Source organism: Schistocerca serialis, chromosome 5 (genome assembly GCF_023864345.2).
Source record: "Schistocerca serialis cubense isolate TAMUIC-IGC-003099 chromosome 5, iqSchSeri2.2, whole genome shotgun sequence".
NCBI lineage: Eukaryota > Metazoa > Arthropoda > Insecta > Orthoptera > Acrididae > Schistocerca > Schistocerca serialis.
This window is the reverse complement of record NC_064642.1, coordinates 347,339,521-347,358,986: the sequence shown is the minus strand read 5'-3', so window position 1 is coordinate 347,358,986 and position 19,466 is coordinate 347,339,521. Positions and strand designations below refer to the sequence as shown.

At 45.0% G+C, this 19,466-nt stretch overlaps 1 protein-coding gene across 3 annotated transcripts in view; it reads left to right on the top strand.

Moving 5' to 3' along the window:
- LOC126480722 (protein spire) overlaps positions 1–19,466 on the top strand; it is a 797,250-nt gene that overhangs the window by 252,027 nt on the left and 525,757 nt on the right. For all 3 annotated transcript variants that reach the window (XM_050103982.1, XM_050103983.1, XM_050103984.1), the window contains exon 3: positions 12,216–12,327. In XM_050103982.1, the coding sequence (XP_049959939.1) occupies positions 12,216–12,327 (112 nt within the window). The remainder of the gene's footprint in view (positions 1–12,215; positions 12,328–19,466) is intronic.

The window sequence follows — 19,466 nt, the reverse complement described above, 5'->3', positions numbered from 1 at the left end:
GAAGGGTGGACATAATCCATGATAATGCCACTAATACTCCGTCCCAACAGGCCTCGGAAGGCTCAACGGTACTGATCGACCGCGCTGTCATCGTCATTGGAGAGGAGTGGCTGGACGCGGACATGGTAGGGCATGTGGTCGTCAACTTAAGCAATTTCTTTTCCGTTTTACGTTTCATTTCCGTATGTCGGAGGTGGGCATTAAGCTTGGTAGCAGTCTTGGTACTATCTGTCCGCATCTCGTGTTCTCGCGGTCGGGTTCTCTCTTCCCGAGCACGGGGTCCCGGGTTAGATTACCGGCGGGGTCAAGGATTTTCACCTACCTAGAGATGACTGGGTGTTTGTGTTGTCCTCATCATTTCATCATCATTCATGAATGTGGCAAGACTGGACTGAGAAAAGGTTGGGAATTTGTACGGGCGCTGCTAACCGCGCAGTTGAGCGCCCCACAAACTAATCATCATCATCATCATCATCTTGGTACTATCTGAGCAGAGCTTCCGTGGCGTCGCGCGACGTCAAACTCGCGGTTTAAGCCAGATGTGCGCCGCGCAAGACATATTACACGATTTATAAGTCCAAAGATTTAATTTTAATTAGGTTTAATGTCCCGTCGACAAATAGTCATTAGAAACGAAGTACAAGTACGGACTAAACACAAATGCGGCAAAGAATAGATTGTCTCGTTTCCAAAGAAAAGCATTAAGTAGTTTACGGTAATCAACAAAAAATTATTGCGAATGGCCAGACTGGTATCTGAATACTTCTACACACACCAAGAAAGGTGTTCATCTTAATAGTAAGACCTGTCATTGTCAGTTAGCGAGACATGGCCGTAACAGTGCACTAAAAATTTGTTCCGATTACAGTGTTGAAAAGCAGTTGCCTTAAATCATTTTCAGATCTACGAAAAGAAGAGATTAACGGTTCTCACGGAATTTGAAAATTAAAAAAAAATGATTTAGTATATTCTACTTTAACCGTCATTTTGCCTTAATGATAACTTGTTTTTCTCTACTTGAAGAAAGTCACTTAACAACTTAAACCGGTTACGTAGCTGCTTTCTTTTACTGTAATGAAGACAAATTTCCAGTTAATTTATAGTAGTAATTCTGAAGCTCTGTGACCGCGAAGAGGAAAAGCTATTTGTAGTCTCGCGCGTCATACGTATCTCCAGCGCAGTTAAACACACGATGAACTTAAGTAACTTTGCCCACTGGGATTAAAGATGATTATGTTATTGCTTATCATTAGAATGTTAAGAAGTACTTCAGTTTGGAGTTGCGATAGTATTACAAGTTTTCTAAGCGAGCATAGTCGCGTATGTTGTTAAATTTTATCCTTCCAGAGAATAACGGCTATGAATTAGATGATACTCATTACTGCCCCCCTCCCCCCCGTCCCCGGTACACTGATTCTATAAAGAATAGGACTCTCACGTGTTAAACAGCTTCAGATGTCTGATTCCTGTAAAACTGAGTTAATGTGTTAAATATTTGATGTCAAGCATACGAAACACTTATAGTGGAAGACGCATCTCAGGTGAACTATGTGTCTTAAAATTATGCAATTTTCTAGGTACATTCTGTGATATATGTGGATAATGTTTGCATAATAAGTTGCGAATTGTTTTTGTAGTAACTCTAAATGCGTAAAAATGTAAGTAAATGCGGATGAATAGCAAGAACAAACCCGTAACGCTCGGGTGCAACATTACTAATGTCATGCTTGACACAGTCACGTCGATTAAATAACTGGGCTTAACGCTGCAACGCGATATGAAATGAAACGAGCATGTGAAGATCGTGGTGGGCAAGGCGAATGGTCGACTTCGGTTTATCGGGAGAATTTTAGGAAAGTGTGGTTCACTTGTAAATGAGACAGCATTAAGGAAGCTGGTGCGACCAGTTCTTGAATAGTGCGCGAGTGTTTGGGATCCGTACCAGGTCGGACTGAAGGAAGACATTGAAGCAATTCAGAGGCGGGCTGTTAGATTTGTTACCGGAAGGTTCGAACAAAACGTAAGTGTAACGGAAATGCTTCGGGAACTCAAATGGGAGTCCCTGGAGGAAGACGATGTTCTTTTCGAGGAACAATATTGAGAAAATTTAGGGAACCGACATTTGAAGCTGAATGCCGAACGACTCTACTACCGCCAACGAACATTGCGCTTAAGGACCACCAAGATAGCCGTCCGATGTGGCCGAGCGGTTCTAGGCGCTACAGTCTGGAACCGTGCGACCGCTACGGTCGCAGGTTCGAAGCCTGCTACGGGTATGGATGTGTGTGATGTCCTTAGGTTAGTTAGGTTTAAGTAGTTCTAAGTTCTAGGGGACTGATGACCTCAGATGTTAAGTCCCATAGTGCTCAGAGCCATTTGAACCATTTTTTAATCACCAAGATAAGATACGAGACGTTAGGGCTCATACGGTGGCATATAGAAAGTCGTTTCCCCCTCGCACTGTTTGCGAGGGGAACAGCAAAGGAAATAACTAGTAGTGGTACAGGGTACACCCCCCCCCTCCCCCCTCCCCCCTTCCCCCCCGCCACGCACCGTACGGTGGCTTGCGGAGTATCTATGTAGGTATAGGTATAATAAATTTAAAGATCTTGATCTTGGCAGATGCTGAAGTTTTACTACACTAATAACGAAGTGGTAAGCGATGAACTTTCTTTTATGATTTTGCGGGGATGATGTCGGCGAGAATCTTTCGAAAAGGTTTGAAATTAAGGGTAGGTATTCTTGGAGGTCGCTCTCAAATGCTAGATGAACATAGTCTAGTTAATTTGTGCGCCTTGAGCTACGTCACCTCAAGACATATAATGAAACGTGTCTTAATTTCTTAACCATTTTAGTTAAGAGTATCGCTCTTTAATAGGTAATAATGCCGGCATTTTAAATTTGGTCAGTAATTAAGTGAACTCTTACAAATCAAAGTTTTTAGCCCCTGGAAGCTATTAGGTAGGCGTTTAATAAATGGATTATTATAGCAAAATATTTCACTTACTCATTTACCCTACATATAAACCTTGAAAGCAATTTGATTAAAAGCTACCTTTTTAACGCTTATAATCAAAATTTTTAACGAATACCGCTCACTTCAATTCTTTACTTTTTTTTGTATGCTTTCCTTGGCTTCCTTGTGATCTTGTGCGCTTCGTGTCACAATTACGAGTCCGTGTAATGTTTCGTAACGCACGCCTGTGCGGTTGCGGTCGACGCGGCAGTAACCGGTTCGAATGGTTGTTGTTATTGTTGGGGATGAGGCGGCGGCGGTGTTAGAAGTAATTTTGGTCGGAAGGAGGAGGAGACCTAGTAGCGTAAAATTCCTGACCACCAGACTTGACGCTAATACGCTCGACTAAATTGAAAACCTTTCCACAGTGTTTGAGGTGAGAACTTGTAGTATCCACTATTGTACAGCTACACCATTGATGACAAATAGCTGGAGACTGCATCTGCCATAAAATATCTAGGCGTAACTATTCAGAGCGACCTTAAGTGCAATGACCTTATAAAACAGATAGTGGGAAAAACAGATACCAGACTCATATTCATCTGAAGAATCTTAAGAAAATGTGACTCATCAACGAAAGAAAGTACTTGCAGTGGATCCCGATGCAGTTTGGAATTCCTGTGTGATGGTCTGGATAGATGTCTGCCTATTACACATTACGACCGTCGGAGGTTTCTGTAAGTCAACAGACGAGACCTGCCTGTACGCTTTTGTGCTGTACGTGTCCCTTCACGTTTCCACTTCACTATCACATCGGAAACAGGAAACAGTGGACCTAGGGATGCTTAGGAGTGTGGACACAAGCGACACCCAATTATCTGGCGACGTTCGAATTCCGTGAGTTCTGCGGAGCGTCCCATTCTGCTCTCTCACGATGTGTAATGACTACTGAGGTCGCTGATATGTGGAGTACCTGGCAATAGGTGGGAGCACAATGCACCTAATATGAAAAACGTATGTTTTCGGGGGGGTCCGGCTACTTTTGATCACATAATGTACATCTCGCGTATTGACCACGAGGAGAAAATTCGAGAAATTAGATGCAATACAGAGGCTTACCGACAATCATTCTTCCCACGCACTACTCGCGAGTGGAACAGGGCTGGAGGGATCAGATAGTGGTACCAAAAGTACCCTCCGCCATTCACCATTAGGTGGTTTGCGAAGTATGATGTAGATGTATTCTAGATTGTGATCTGTCCATCACATAGCTATGCTAAACTTGGCGGCACCTTTGATGCTATCCTACAGGTGTAGGCTATGTGCTGACACCAGGTTTCGTCTTGTACCCTGTCGCATCATCATACAACACCAGTATGATGTCCATTACAGTCACCAGTAGCCAGCAGGTAACACAACTCTTTAACACAGTATAGAAAGAAAAAAGGGCTACTGTGCGCGGAAGAAAACCGCTCCCGATGAGATGGCTGAACCTAGCTTCGTAGCCTAGGCAACAACTCCGTTCGACGCTTGCTTTCTTTGTCTAGTTACTTCATCGTCGATGAGCTGTTCAATTGCATCTGTCGTTCCAATTAATGAGAGGGAAATTCGACGACTAGTACTACAGTTGCATTGCCTCTAGATCTTCGCCTTACGGGGCAAAGCACTGATGCGCAGAGGGATTCGCTCTAGTGGCCTTATGGCCCAGTAGGCATGCGACCCCTTTGCCTGGTCGTGACCATGTAGAGTTGCGACCCGGCGGCTAGCGGTGCATCAGCTCGCCGCCTATTAAGCCCCGCTCTGGTGGGCAGCACCAAACACGGAGCCGGCGGTAACGGTCTGGTCTCGAGAGCCGCCGCCGCCTCAAAGCCAGCCGCCGGCTCTGCTGAATGGGCGGCCTCGCTAGCGGGGCACTTGCCACTCCACCTGCCACAGGCCTCGACGCGTCTGAATGGACCACTTCACGTACATCTGTCCTCTTCACAGTTACGCGGCTTCTTCCTATCGCACGTCCAATGACCCAGCTCTCCACAGCCTCGTTCGTCTCTCGATGTCCTAACATTCGTTTTCTCCAAGGAACCTGAAGCTTCATACTGGCAAGCAAGTAACAGATTGTCTATAAAAAGGCGTGACTTACCATTGGCATTATTCGATAACGTGGGATAACTTTGTTGAAAGAGAAGGAAATAAAGGAAGAATTCCTGTACACTGCCTGACAGAGTGATGCACCCCCAGAATGGGAAGAGGGAACGAAACGAAATGAAACTTCGCGTGTTGAAAAGGTATTTGACGTTACTGATACAAAAGTCGAGCCACACTTTTAAAGAACTTAGGAATACGAATCCACTTGCATCCCTTCCGGCCTAGATGCATGCCCTGATTCGGTGGGGAAGGGTGTCATAAAGGCTTCGCATCCTATCGTGAGGCAAGCTGTCTGTCACTTCTGTAACCTGCTTCTTGGTGTCTTAGATACTGCCATTGATTACAGAGTTGACTTCCGAACTGGTCTCATACGTGTTCTATCGAGGACAGATCTGGGATCTTGCTGGCCACGAGTATCTCCAAACGTCACGCAGACAGTTCATAGAGACAGGTGCCATGTGTTGGCGAGCGCTATCCTATTGAAAAATGGCACCACAATACTGTCACATGAGAAGTTACATATGAGTACGCAGGATGTCCATGATGTGCCGTTGTGCCGTAGGAGTTCCCTCAATTACTTCCAGCCGTGATGTAGTTTCTTACTTGTTCTCCGATGGCAGCCGCAGATGTGAAGCGGTTAGCATGTACTTCGTGCACACGATGGTGATACTCCCTTACGGTGGACGAATGTGGTTGACCGGCACCTTGAAGACGAGTGCGCCTGCTCTCACCGTCCCATTCAGTCCGTATGGGGCTACTCTCGTATCCGAAAGCCACATAAATCTGGATATTGTGCGGCCAAATGGAGGCCCAGAATGAGACCAGTGTCAAACTTTGTTAGGTGCCGATAACGCTGTCCCACAGAGTACGCGGGATCTCCGTGTCAGGGCTCAGCACCTGACCCCGTAAACGTCCCTTATGAACCTTACCAGGCCTGGTAACAACACTAAATACGAACAACTCCAATGCACTCTGGTACCTGTTGTACCTGTCACAGATAGCTTCAAATCCAATCGTTGACATGCCAGCCTTTGGTGTGTACGTGTAGTGTACGTTTACGAAGTTACATTAACATCCGACCACGTGTTCTGAGTGCTTCGGAGTTTTTTTGTCGGGCATTGTGTGCAGTTGTATTAGTGTCATCAGTAATAAGCCAAACATCAATCGAAATTGTGTATATATTCAAAAACCGAACTTAATATAGTATTAATTTCGTATGAGAAGTGCGCAAGGAAGCAATCATATACGGCCAGGTGCTTTCAGACATGCGTTTCTATTAGTAAAAGATACTAGCTGTGTAACTGACATCAGATTGCTAAAATTACCACATTTTACCTGTGGTTAGGGACATTCGTTTCCATTCTTCACGATGAATGGAGAACAATCTCGAGCGGTTTTACCTTGACACGCAGCCACTTTTCTATTCCTCTGCAAAGATTATATGTAGAATTCATGTATCAGCACTCCAAGTCCATATGGTATTCTATGAAGAATGAGGAGCCTACTTCTTTGTGGATAGGAAAAGTATTACGCAAATATTGCGTACGTCAGATCAGAAACAGTTACCGCTTCGTGGGAAGTATTCTATTAGCTACAACGTATTCATAAAATGTGGTCGATTTACAAACGATTAAATTAAATTGCTCTGACCCAAACGAGGGAAAAGTAAGAGACCACCACCGAATTTCACTGGGGCTACAGCACACTCGGGTAAAAAAGAAAAAAAAAACCCTTACATAGGTTCAGTAGGATTTCGAAGGATTGTACTCTTACAAAACTTAACACCTTAGAAGCAATAAGTCTGCAGCAATAGCTGTTGAGGATATCCTGCTATGGGTTTGCGCATTACAGTGGATACCAAATAATACTGTCGTAGGCCTCTCTCAAGCATTGATACAGTGTTACAGTTAAAACCTATTAATGTTTCATTGTGGAATAACACATCAATGCCATCAACATCAGATATTGGACATTAACTCCTGGATATATGCGTCTTCTAGACTTTTCCATAAATTACAGTCTGTAAAATCTTGAAATATTATTCTTCGTGTAGGCTGAATATGTTTCTAACAAACGAATATATTTCCCGGGGCTTCTGGGCGGCCCGCTCGTTCATCATTTCCGTATAGGCTTTATTTCCATTTATGCTTAAAAAAAACGTTTTGTATTCAAAATCCATTACGACCACTTAAATCTTAAAACAGCATGTGGCCGATGACTGTGAACATATTTAACGTTAGATCTTTTGCGTTTGAAGACCTGTGCCTTTCGCAAACAGCTTTATAATTAGCTGTCCATCCAGATGCGACAACTGGGCTCGCCAGGATCCTGAAAATAAGAAAAAGGAAGATGAACTTCGTCATCTCGTACAGTAGGGTACACTGCCCGTGGTCTTCCCAGCACGATACTGCGGCATCGTAAACGCAGTGGTTAGCACTCGGGAGACACCTGAAGAAGACGCCGAGTTACGACGTCGGAATGCCGTGCTGGGAAGACACAGGCCACCGGCAGTACACCCGATTCTTGGAATGACAACCAAATTAAAAGATGAACTTCATTCATCGCCTGACGGTATTACATATAGAAAGTGGTAATTCTGCATGTACTGAAAATTCTATCAAAACAAAATGATGAGACTGTGTGGGTGCATAAAATGTGCTGTTGTAAAATGACAGGATGCAAAAATCGTAACTTGGATGCAAAAGAAAAATGGACCTATGTTGACTTGTAGGTATGGCCCATGTCACAGGCTCATGGGGCGACAATATAAAACCACAACTTGAACTACATTGTTTGATCACAGTACACACACACATATCAACTTAGGGAGGATACACCCACTCTTAATCGTTAGGTTCGCTCAGTGCTACATGTAAGTAGTGAATGTATGCACTCTATTTTGCTTAGGTGCATAAACTGCTTTGGTGTGCTGAGTGAAATGGCATCGGACAGGAAAACACACAACGCGTTTCCGTTCTTCTAGAATATCAATTTTTTTTTTTCCTACCGTCTCCATGTACGCCGTGCGGTGTAGCTTAGTTGTTAACACGCTTAGCGTTTTTCCTGCACCGTCCACGTACTGCCAAGATACCACGGAAGCCACGCCTGCGACGGCTGATTAGCCAGTGAGCGAGGAAATTCTCGCGGCTGCTGGCCTTCGCAGAAGCCGTAGGCGGGCAGAGACTGCATCATGTGTGTGTGGCGGGCTTCGGCGGCGCCGCTGGACGTCTGGGTGTCAATCAGCGCATTCTCGTTTTAAATCCTCAGCCGCGCGTCGTTACGTGCCGTTACAATGTTGATGAGGCCGTTACTGTGACTTACGTCGTCATTGTCTGCTGGCTGACGTTGGCATCCGAAGATTTATGGCCTTGCAGCTCCTCTCCACGCGCATTGTTTGTACACGACGACAGTCAGTGCAAGTTCGTGAGGCACACATGCACACGGCGTAATCCTGCACAACTCGTTCATAAACTTCTACTGATATATTAATTAGTATCGAAATTGTATCCAGTAATCTACGGCATTAACAGGCTAGACAGCTTCTAATAACAGATCACCCTTAGTGCGGACTTGTCCTGTTTCGGTACACTTTAGTATATCTTCCGCTCTCTGGACGGAAATTTTCACTCTACAGCGGAGTGTGCGTTGATATGAAACTTGCTGACAGAATAAAACTGTGTGCCGGACCGAGACTCGAACTCGGGACCTTTGCCCTTCTCAGGCAAGTGCTCCCGACTGAGCTACCCAAGTACGATTCACTATCCGTCCTCACACCTTTACTTCCGCCATTACCTCAATTCCTACCTTCCAGAGAGCCTGCGAAATTTGCAAGGCTAACACTACTGGAAGAAAGAATATTACGGAGACGGCTTAGCCACAACCTGGGGAATGTTTTCAGAACTGAATATCATTTCTTCTAGTGCTTGTCTTCCAAGTTCCTCAGGAGAGGTTATGTGAAGTTTGGGAAGTGGGATGTGAGGTACTGTCTGAAGCAAAGCTGTGGGACGGGTCGTGAATCGTACTCGGATGTACAGCCGATAGAGCACTTGCCCGCAAAAGGCAATGATCTTGAGTTCGAGTCTCTGTCGGGCACACAGTTCTAATCTGCAGCAAGTTTCACTTTCGCCTTCTGTTTTTCTTCAACGAAGTTGTGGTATTTTCTCCTTCAGCGAACATTTGACACTTTAAACTCTCTTTGCGTTTCAAGACCCTAGTACGAAGTCAATTCTCTACATACGGAAACGCATATTCCTGTGCGCCTTCCTGTAACAGGACCAGGGGGCACTGAGAATCGGCTCTCCACTACTGAAGTTTTTTTAGTTAAATATTTGTAAAGGAAATTCTCAATGTTATCTCATCTGTAATTGATAGACAAAGGCGATCTCAGTAACACAGGATTTCATGTACCTGTTGAATTCCCTCGGAAACCCCCAACCACGCTTTGTCATTTAGACGAAATATAAAGTCGTGGTACACAAAACAATTTTGACACACCTCTGTTAGTTTTCATGCTTCCGCCTCACCTTGTCCAAGAGGGAGGAGGAACGTCTTTCAGAACACTTGCTCCAATATTTCAGAGGTCCAACAAAATAGAAAATAAATTTATAGTTAGTACGAAATCGCCATTAATATAGCAACGTTTAAAAACATATTCCATTGAGATACACGGAGGAATCAATTCTCCATGGAAGGCAGGCAGTAGAGACAATAACGTGCTGCTGAAGATGACTTACATGAAGACACACAATGTGGATAAGATTACGGTTACGATCGCTAGATAGAAAATTAAGGTACCTGTAATTAGATTCGCCTGCCTTGTGCCGTCTTGATCCAACGTTTCTGTTGAACTTTTCGCACCAAATGCGGAGTCGTGGACAACTAGTTAATAATTCCTAGTCCTAAATGGCTAATTCGATTGCTATCGGAGTATTAAAAAGCAAAATTAGTTGTAACGCAGTGGGAAAAGGCACTCGTCTCCTTAGTGGTATTGAAGGAAGATAGATAGATAGATAGATAAAGAAAGAGAGAGAGAGAGAGAGAGAGAGAGAGAGAGAGAGAGAGAGAGAGAGATATCTACACATTTTGTTTCAATCAGCCATGTGATGACTGAGCTTCGTGACGGTCATTTACGGGAAAACAATCTTATTTTCGTATCTTATCGCAAATCATTACAGCTATTACCGGTATCGACGTTCAGGGTAGTCATTAGTTGCATGATGATGATGATGATACCGCGTACGATTCAAACAAGACCACGGTCTTCGAAAATACGCTTTTGAATCATAGAACCAATCACAAAACTAAAATAGGAAACTGGTGAAAGTTGAAGCAGAACGGTCCATTGACGCTCGCAGTCTTGTCAGGAAGGTCATTCACTTATTCATACAGCACAAAAACTCTAAATAAAATAACACTTCCATCGTAGAACTGCTTCTGATGGTAACCCTCGGTAGTATGACAAGCTGCCTATTGGCTTCTGTCTCGGGTTCTTCGACCGACGTTCATCTAATGATTTTACTGACGTTTCCCCAGCACGAGTGGCTGGCATTGTCAAAACTTATCATTAGATGAACGTCGGCCGAAGAACCCGAGACAGAAGCCAATAGACAGTTTGTCAACAAGTGGCCACGAAAGTCTTAACAACCTCGGTAGTATAATGTATGTCTTCCGAAATCGATATTGGCATCTGAAATAAATATTTAAAAAATAGTAAAAAATGCAATCTATAACCCATGGGTTGGTTTAAACGAAGCAGTGCGGTACTATAGTCGAGTCGCTGTAAGAATATCCATGACAGTTGCAGTCGGCTATGCGCGCCCTGCTGCAACCAGATTCTATAAACGTCTCTATTGCAACGCCTCAGTGTTACCGGAGCTCTAGACACGGCTATTGTTTCCGCCTTCAGCCGTTAGCGCTTCGTAGTTGAATGCTGGCAACAGCGCTACCGGCTGTCAGGGATCGACTTGTACCGACGTAACTATAGGCTTGCCTTCCTCCCATCTTCCAACTGACTTAACCAGACATTTATTGAGGATCGTACAGTTCAGTTTGGACAGCAAACCACGGTGCAGCTTGACATTGTAACATTAACAGGTGACTGCAGAGGTGAAAGAAGAGATAACAAACAGTTAAAAAACATAGGAACGACTAGGTTAGGAGCTTTTCAAACTTTACCTACATGGCCATCGAACAGCATCTAGCACGTTTCCCCCACAGACCTAATACACATCAGCACCAGAGAGCAGCATTAACAGTTACGTTACTCCTGTTAAGTCAGAATTTATGTTTGGATATTAAAGTGAAGAAAAATAACAGGGACTCTGTGGGATGCGAAAGCGGACTGTTTCAGCCTTGCTGGCGATGTTTATGGGTCTCATATTTTTCTTTTGTCTCCTGCAATTAGAGAGAACTTCGATGTAAAATTCCAGTGACAACGGAGAAATTAGTTTCAGCGATACAGATAGCCGTACCGTAGGTGCAACCACAACGGAGGGGTATCTATTGAGAGGCCAGACAAACGTGTGGTTCCTGAAGAGGAGCAGCAGCCTTTTCAGTAGTTGCAGGGGCAACAGTCTGGATGATTGACTGATATGGCCTTGTAACACTAACCGAAACGGCCTTGCTGTGCTGGTAATGCGAACGGCTGAAAGCAAAGGGAAAGTACAGCCGTAATTTTTCCCAAGGGCATGCAGCTTTACTGTATGGTTAAATGATGATGGCGTTCTTTTGGTAAAATATTCTGGAGGTAAAATAGTCCCCCATTCGGATCTCCGGGCGGGGACTACTCAGGAGAACGTTGTTATCAGGAGAAAGGAGTAGTTTGTGGCACAACTTGACTAGAAGAAGGGATCGTTTGGTAGGACATATTCTGAGGCATCAAGGGATCACCAATTTAGTATTGGACGGCAGCGTGGAGGGTAAAAATCGCAGAGGGAGACCAAGAGATGAATACACTAAACAGATTGAGAACGATGTAGGTTGCAGCAGGCACTGGGAGATGAACAACCTTGCACAGGATAGAGTAGCATGGAGAGCTGCATCAAACCAGTCTCTGGACTGAAGACCAGAACAACAACAACAACAATGGTGCACTAAGAGTTGCTTCGGTGTGTTGCAGGTGGTGTTCCACCTGGGCCTCATCATCTACCGGGCGCTGGACTTCGGCCTCAACGAGCGCGAGGAGCGGCACCTCAGCCCCGACCTGGAGGCCCTCATCGACATGATGACAGGTAGGCCGCCGCCAGCATGTCACGTCACTGCGGACGCCAGAGAGATGCGCACCTGCTGACTAAGACCTCCCAGGATATGTCTCCTAACCGCACTATTGCACGGTAGCTGTAGAGCGTCTCGAAGAATTTACTACAAGCTGCAACGAAAGTGTTCGAAGTACCCGGCTTTTTAGTCAGGGGATAAAGTACAGGGAACGAAAGGTTATCGACAACGTTTGCGGAAACCAGGCTGCATATCTGTCGGAAAACGAGAAAGGAAAGCAAGGCTGCAGGCTACCCCTCAAGACATTCGAGCTACATAAAGAGCAACCAATAAAGAAAATTATTTAAATAAAAAATCTTAATACAACACGTTATTTTTCCTCCTAGCCCCCACATAGATCCCTAATTGATGCAGATACTCCTGAAAATGTGCTCTTCGGGATTTTTAATTGCTGTGACAAAATTTGTAAAATGTAAAACGAGAAGATTTCCAGTTAGTGTGATGAATGGCAGATAATCCTAAATGTGGAAAAATGTAAGTTAATGCGGATGAGTAAGGAAGAACAAACGGGTAATTCTCGGATACAGTATTACTAGTGTCCAGCTTGACGCAGTCAATTCGTTATATGTCTGGGCGTAATGTTGCAAAGCGATATGAGATGGCGCGAGCATGTGAAGACTGTGGTAGGGAAAGCAAATGGTCGACTTCGGTGTATTGCGAGAGTCTTAAGAAAGAGTGGTTCACCTGTGAAGGAGACAGCGTATAGAACGCTAGTGCGATCTACTCGTGAGAAATTCCAGTGTGTTTGGGATCTGTACCAGGTCGGATTGAAGGAAGACATCGAAGCAATTCAGAGGAGGCCTGCTAGATTTGTTACCGGTAAGTTCGAACAAAACTTAAGTGTTTCGCAGGTGCTTCGGGAACACAAATGAGAATCCCTGGAGGGATGGCGGTGGTCATTATGGGAAACACTATTAAGAAAATTTAGAGAACCGGCATTTGAAGCTGACTGCCGAACGATTCTACTGCCGCCGACATACATCGCGCGTAAGGACCACGAAGATAAAATACGAGAAATAAGAGCACATGCAGAGGCGTATAGTCGTTGTTTCCCTCGCTCTGTTTGCGAGTGGAACAGGAAATGACTAGTTCTGGTACACATTATCCTCCGCCACACACCTTACGGTGGATTGCGGAGTATCGATGTAGATGTAAAAAAACGTGGGGTGACTGCAAATACAATTGATGCACGAGTAGTCCACGAAAGTATCTGACAATTCGATTGCACTGCAAATGATACAAACTGTTGTACGATTTTTCACGACGACAGCTACTGTCTTCACTCTTTACATGTATTGCATGCGCCCTTCGGTTTTAGTTTTAATTTTTACACTACTGCCATAGCTACTAAAAATTCACAAGCGCATACTTTCAGAACTGTCTGTATGAGGTTACGAATCTGCATGAGGCTAGGAGAAATTTTTGTATTTTTTGGGAAGTTTTAAAAACATGTTATATTAAAAACTTTTCATTTAAATAATTATTTCCTGCTTTTTAAACTTGGGCGTGTGAAATTTTCCAATCAACTTCAAATATCTATAATGCTACTAAGGTTAAGTTAAGTATCGCTTCGCCTGAATCAACCAGTATACAGAATGTTAGGGGTATAAGTGCAGGTTTCTTATTGGTAAGTGTGCTGAACAGCATTATATCAGAATGAGATTTTCACTCTGCAGCGGAGTGTGCGCTGATATGAAACTTCCTGGCAGATTAAAACTGTGTGCCCGACCGAGACTCGAACTCGGGACCTTTGCCTTTCGCGGGCAAGAGCTCTACCAACTGAGCTACCGAAGCACGACTCACGCCCGGTACTCACAGATTTACTTCTGCCAGTACCTCGTCTCCTACCTTCCAAACTTTACAGAAGCTCTCCTGCGAGAATGTTTTTAGAGGGATTAGTACCTCCAAGTACAGGTGGCAAGGGCCAGCCATTAAAAATAATTTTCACCTGGGCAGCAGGTCAGGTGTTGAAGTGAGGACGCGAAACGGTCAGTATATACTAACAGGCATAGCCGAGAAGAAACAACAAACACACTAAAGTGGGTACGTACTAAGGTACCAATGATCACAGTATCTGTACCATGTATTGCTACTTCCCTACGTATATCTCGGGAAAAGACCGTGAAGATAAAAATTAAAGATCATCGAACTCACACGGACACTTCCCAGTAATCATTCTTACCGCGAAACATTTGCGACTGGAAAAGGGGATAATGTCAGTGGTACACAAAGTACCCTCCGCCACACATCAGACAAGAAAGCGAATTAACATTGCAATGTTATCCAGTTCTGAGCTATTTTGGACATTTAAAAAGGAAAATGGTTTAAATGGCTCTGAGCACTATGGGACTCAACTTCTGAGGTCATCAGTCCCCTAGAACTTAGAACTACTTAAACGTAACTAACCTAAGGCCATCACGCACATCCATGCCCGAGGCAGGATACGAACCTGCGACCGTAGCGGTCACGCGGTTCCAGACTGAAGCGCCTAGAACCGCTCGGCCACTCCGGCCGGCGGACATTTAAAGCCCGTATCTTATGGAGAAGTTATTTTAAAATCAGTTGCGATGTTTGTACTGAATATACAAACAGACAAGAAATCGACCTAATAAAAATGCTTTAAAATAAAGAAATTTCGAACAATAATTACAGAGAGATGAAATCAGTACTTTGAGGTTTGCTGTTGATATTGTACTTCGTTCAGAGACGACAGAGTACGTCGAAGATCATGTGAAGGGAATGGCTACCGTCTTGAAAACAGGTTGTTAGATGAAACTTCCTGGCAGATTAAAACTGTGTGTCGGAACGAGACTCGAACTCGGGACCTTTGCGTTTCGCGGGTAAGTAAAGCTGTGAGGACGGATCGTAAGTCGTGCTTGGGTAGCTCAGATGGTAGAGCACTTGCCCACGAAAGGCAAAGGTCCCGAATTCGTGTCTCGGTCCGGCACACAGTTTTAATCTGCCAGGAAGTTTCATATCAGCGCACACTCCGCTCCAGAGTGGAAATCTCATTCAGGTTGTTAGATGAAAATCACAACAATATTGAGAGGAGAATAATGGTCTGTAGTCGAATTAGGCGATTCTGAGGGAACTCGATTTGAAAATAAGACAAACAAAATAATATTAGTGTTATTTTGGCAGCAAAATAACTGACGATGGCAGAAGAGGATATTAAATGCAGACTGGCAATATCATTTCTTAAAAAGAAAAAAATGTTACTCTAGAATATAAATTCAAGTATTACGTGGTCTTTTCTGAAGGCATTTGCCTTTAATGAAAGTGGAACATGAATGATGGACAGTTAAGATAAGAGAGTTGAAGGGATAAGAAATTTCTTGCACAGCTTGAGTGATCAAGGGGTTCGTTGAGAGGAAACATCCTGAGAAGGAGGAAGAGGAGTAGTCGTTTGGTGTTTAACGTCCCGTCGACAACGATGTCATGAAAGACGAAGCTCAAGTTCGGAAAGAAATCGGCTGTGCCCTGTCAAGGGAACCATCCCGAAATTTGCCAGAAGCGATTTAGGGAAATCACGGAAAACCTCAATCGGGATGGCGGGACGCGGGTTTGAACCGTCGTCCTCCCCAATACGAGTCCAATGTGCTAATCACTGTGCCACCTCGCTCGGCAAACACCCTGAGGCATCTACATCTACGTTCTGTAACTACGCTGCATACACCTGCTTATTTTTTTTTACGCTCGCAAATGATGCGATAATTCTTATCTTCTGAAGGAGACTAAGGTGCCTGAAACCGGTAAAGAAATAAAATTTCTTTTTTGCAACTGTTTGCTAATTTTTTCAACGTTTACTGAAGATGGATAAACTACGAAAAATCAGAAATATTCCCTTCTAATTCTACCGAGCAAGCTGGCGCAGTTGCGGCGACACTGTACTCTTGATTCGAGAGGACTGCGCACCAAATATCTGTTAGACCATCCAGATTTACGTTTTCCCTAAATCGCTTAAGGCAAACGCAGATATGGTTCTTTCGAATGCGACTCCAGTAATATCCTCGCCAGTCTTCCTCAATTCTGCCGTGTGATCTGTATCTCCTAATCTCATCTTTCTTCCTTTGACGACCAGTACGGCCTCGTTCTTTAGTTTCTCCCTCCTTATTTTCTTCAACAGTTTCCTCAGCGGCTGTATTTTACAAAGGCGTATCGTCGCCTCGACGTCGACCAGCGGGCGTACGTTTCTCAAGCAGCTCCCGCGAGGCAATAGCCGAGAATTATTGATCACGGGCCTGCGCAGTGCGTCCGCTTCTGAGAAAAGCTGGGGCGTGCAGAACGGATCGCATACCCGGCAAGCGGTGCGATACGACGCCGCCAGCGACATGTAAATGGCGGAGAGAGCGGCCGTAAACTGGGTCCCCGAGGCTTGCGTCGTCGATGGAAGTGCTTTCCGGAGCCACTCGCCAGCGGCCTCCGACGCACATCGTATACTCCCCGTCGCCAGAGACCCGCACACCTCTTATACGAGCTCGGTAAAGTGCCCCGTTGAGCTCCAAAAGGCAGAGATTAGCCACGTCCTAACGTTCGTCTCGAAATAGGTCGACGATCAGAGGCGTACGAAGTCACTAATTAAAATTGCTTGACAAGACATGTAAAATATTAGAACGGATTACACTGAGGTGACAGCAGCAATGGGACAGCGATATGCATATGTACAGATGACGGTAGTATCGCGTACGCAGGTTATAAAAGGGCTATGCGCTGAGGGAGCTGTGTCATTTGTACTCAGGTGAATCCCGTGAAAATGTTTCCGTCGTGATTATGGACGCATGACGGGAATTAACTGACTTTGAACGCGAAATGGTAGTTGGAGCTAGACGCATGGGACATACCACTTCGGAAATCGTTAGGAAATTCAATATTCCGAGATCCACAGTGTCAAGAGCATGCTGAAAATCACGGGTAAAATTGGCCGACGGCCTTCAATTAACGTCCGAGAGCGGTGACGTTTACGCAGAGTTTCAGTGCTGACAGGCGAGCAACACTGCGTGAAAAAACTGCAGAAATCAATATGGGAGGTACGACGAACGTGTCCGTTAGGACAGTGCGGTGAAATTTAGCATTAATGGGCAATGGTTGCAGACGATGGATGCGAGTGCCTTTACTAACAGCACGACATCGCCTGCAGCGCCTCTCCTGGACTATTGACCATATCGATTGGACACTAGACGACTTGCAAAATGTGGCCTGCGCAGACGAGTCCCGATTTCAGTTGGTAAGAGCTCATGGTAGGTTTCGTGTTTGGAGCAAATCCCACAAAACCATGGAACCAATTTGTCAACAAGGCACTGTGCAAGCTGGTGGTGGTTCCAAGGTGGTGTGGGATGTGTTTACGTGGAATGGACTGGGTCCTCTGGTCTAAATGAACCCTTCATTGACTGGAAATGTTTATGTTCGGCTACTTGGAGAACATTTGCAGTCATTCATGGACTTAATGTTTCCCAAACAACGATTTCACGTCACTGACACACAGTTGTTCGCCGGGCAGAAGGCGATCCGAGACGGTAATAGGAGGTATCCCATGATTCTTATCACCTCAGCGTAGAACTGGTTACAGCTGCTTCACTTCAGAACTTCGCTGTTTTACAGTGAGAAATGGTCATAAACGCTGATGAACCAAAACATTACGATCACCAGCTTATTGGGGTATTAGTCCACCTTTCGATGGTAGTATATCAGGGTTTCTGCATGACATGGATTCGACAAGGCCTTGTAGCTTTCTGGAGGTATGTGCCACCAGATGCCTTCAGAGATCATTGCGCAGTTTACGTGGATTACGGACCGGTGAATTGCGGGCGCAGAACTGGAACCCGCCAGCGTCCTCTGGGCGAATTTAGGAGCAAAGACGTCAATATGAGTTCATTATCGTGTTTCTCAAAATGCTGTAACGCTGTACTGGCCTCCTGACACCGACGATTACCATGATGGAAGATGCTATCGCCGTCGAAAAGACATGAAGCATGAAGGGAAGCAGATTGTCCGGAATAATGTTCACATACTCTTAGCTGTCTTGGTGTGTTGGATTAGTACCACAGGTCCCATGGAAGCCCAGCCTAGCGTAATACTGCATCCACCTGTTTGCGCCCATGGCACGGTGCATTGTTCGAGCAGATGTTCGCCTGGATAACGACGTATCTGGACACAGACATCGACCTGCTGTAACAAGATGCGTAACTCATTCGACAGAAGTTTCCATTGACCCACGGTCCAGTCTCGATAATGCTGTTCCCACTGCCGTTGTAAAAAATGTTCGAATGTGTGTGAAATCTTATGGGATTTAACTGCTAAGGTCATCAGTCCCTAAGCTTACACACTACTTAACCTAAATTAACCTAAGGACAACAACACACACCCATGCCCGAGGGAGGACTCGAACCTCCGCCGGGACCAGTCGCACAGTCCATGACTGCAGCGCCTAAGACCGCTCGGCTAATCCCGCGCGGCCTGCCATCGTAACTGATGACGTCTGTGGATCAGTATGGGTTTGCATAGGTATTGTCGACTACGAAGCACCATATTGAGCACTGTGTGGTAATCCGTGTGCTACGAAGCACTTGTGCCTGAAACAGCCTTGTGCTGTGTTGTCAGATCTTGTACGGATGGCCACCTATATGTTGCTTTACAGAGAAGACAAGGATCTTCAAGGTCTGTGGTGAGCGGTGGACGTCGAATACCTTGTCGCTTAATCGTGGTTTCACTGTCGATCAACCACTTTCCATAGATGCTCATGACGGTAAACTCGCTAACAGCCGACCAGCTTCGTTCCCACGCGCGGGTTCATGGTAAATCTGCCGTTTTTCAAATCCGCCTACGTCAGTGAATTTCCCTATTTGCGTCCCGTATCTTCGTTAGAATAATACCGCATTCATTTGTGCTCAGCTTATACAGCTTCCTTATCGCGTCATGTACCTGCAACGCCTCCAGGTGATATTCAGTCTCGCCGTGGGCAGTGGTCATAATGTTTCAGGTAATGAATATAAATTATACTAATTTCCTTTTACGGGAAAGTTACGAGCTCGACAGAAGGAAATGCGACGTTGAATTGAGCATTGGCTGCAGAGTAAGTTACTGCGAAGGCGGGCAGCTG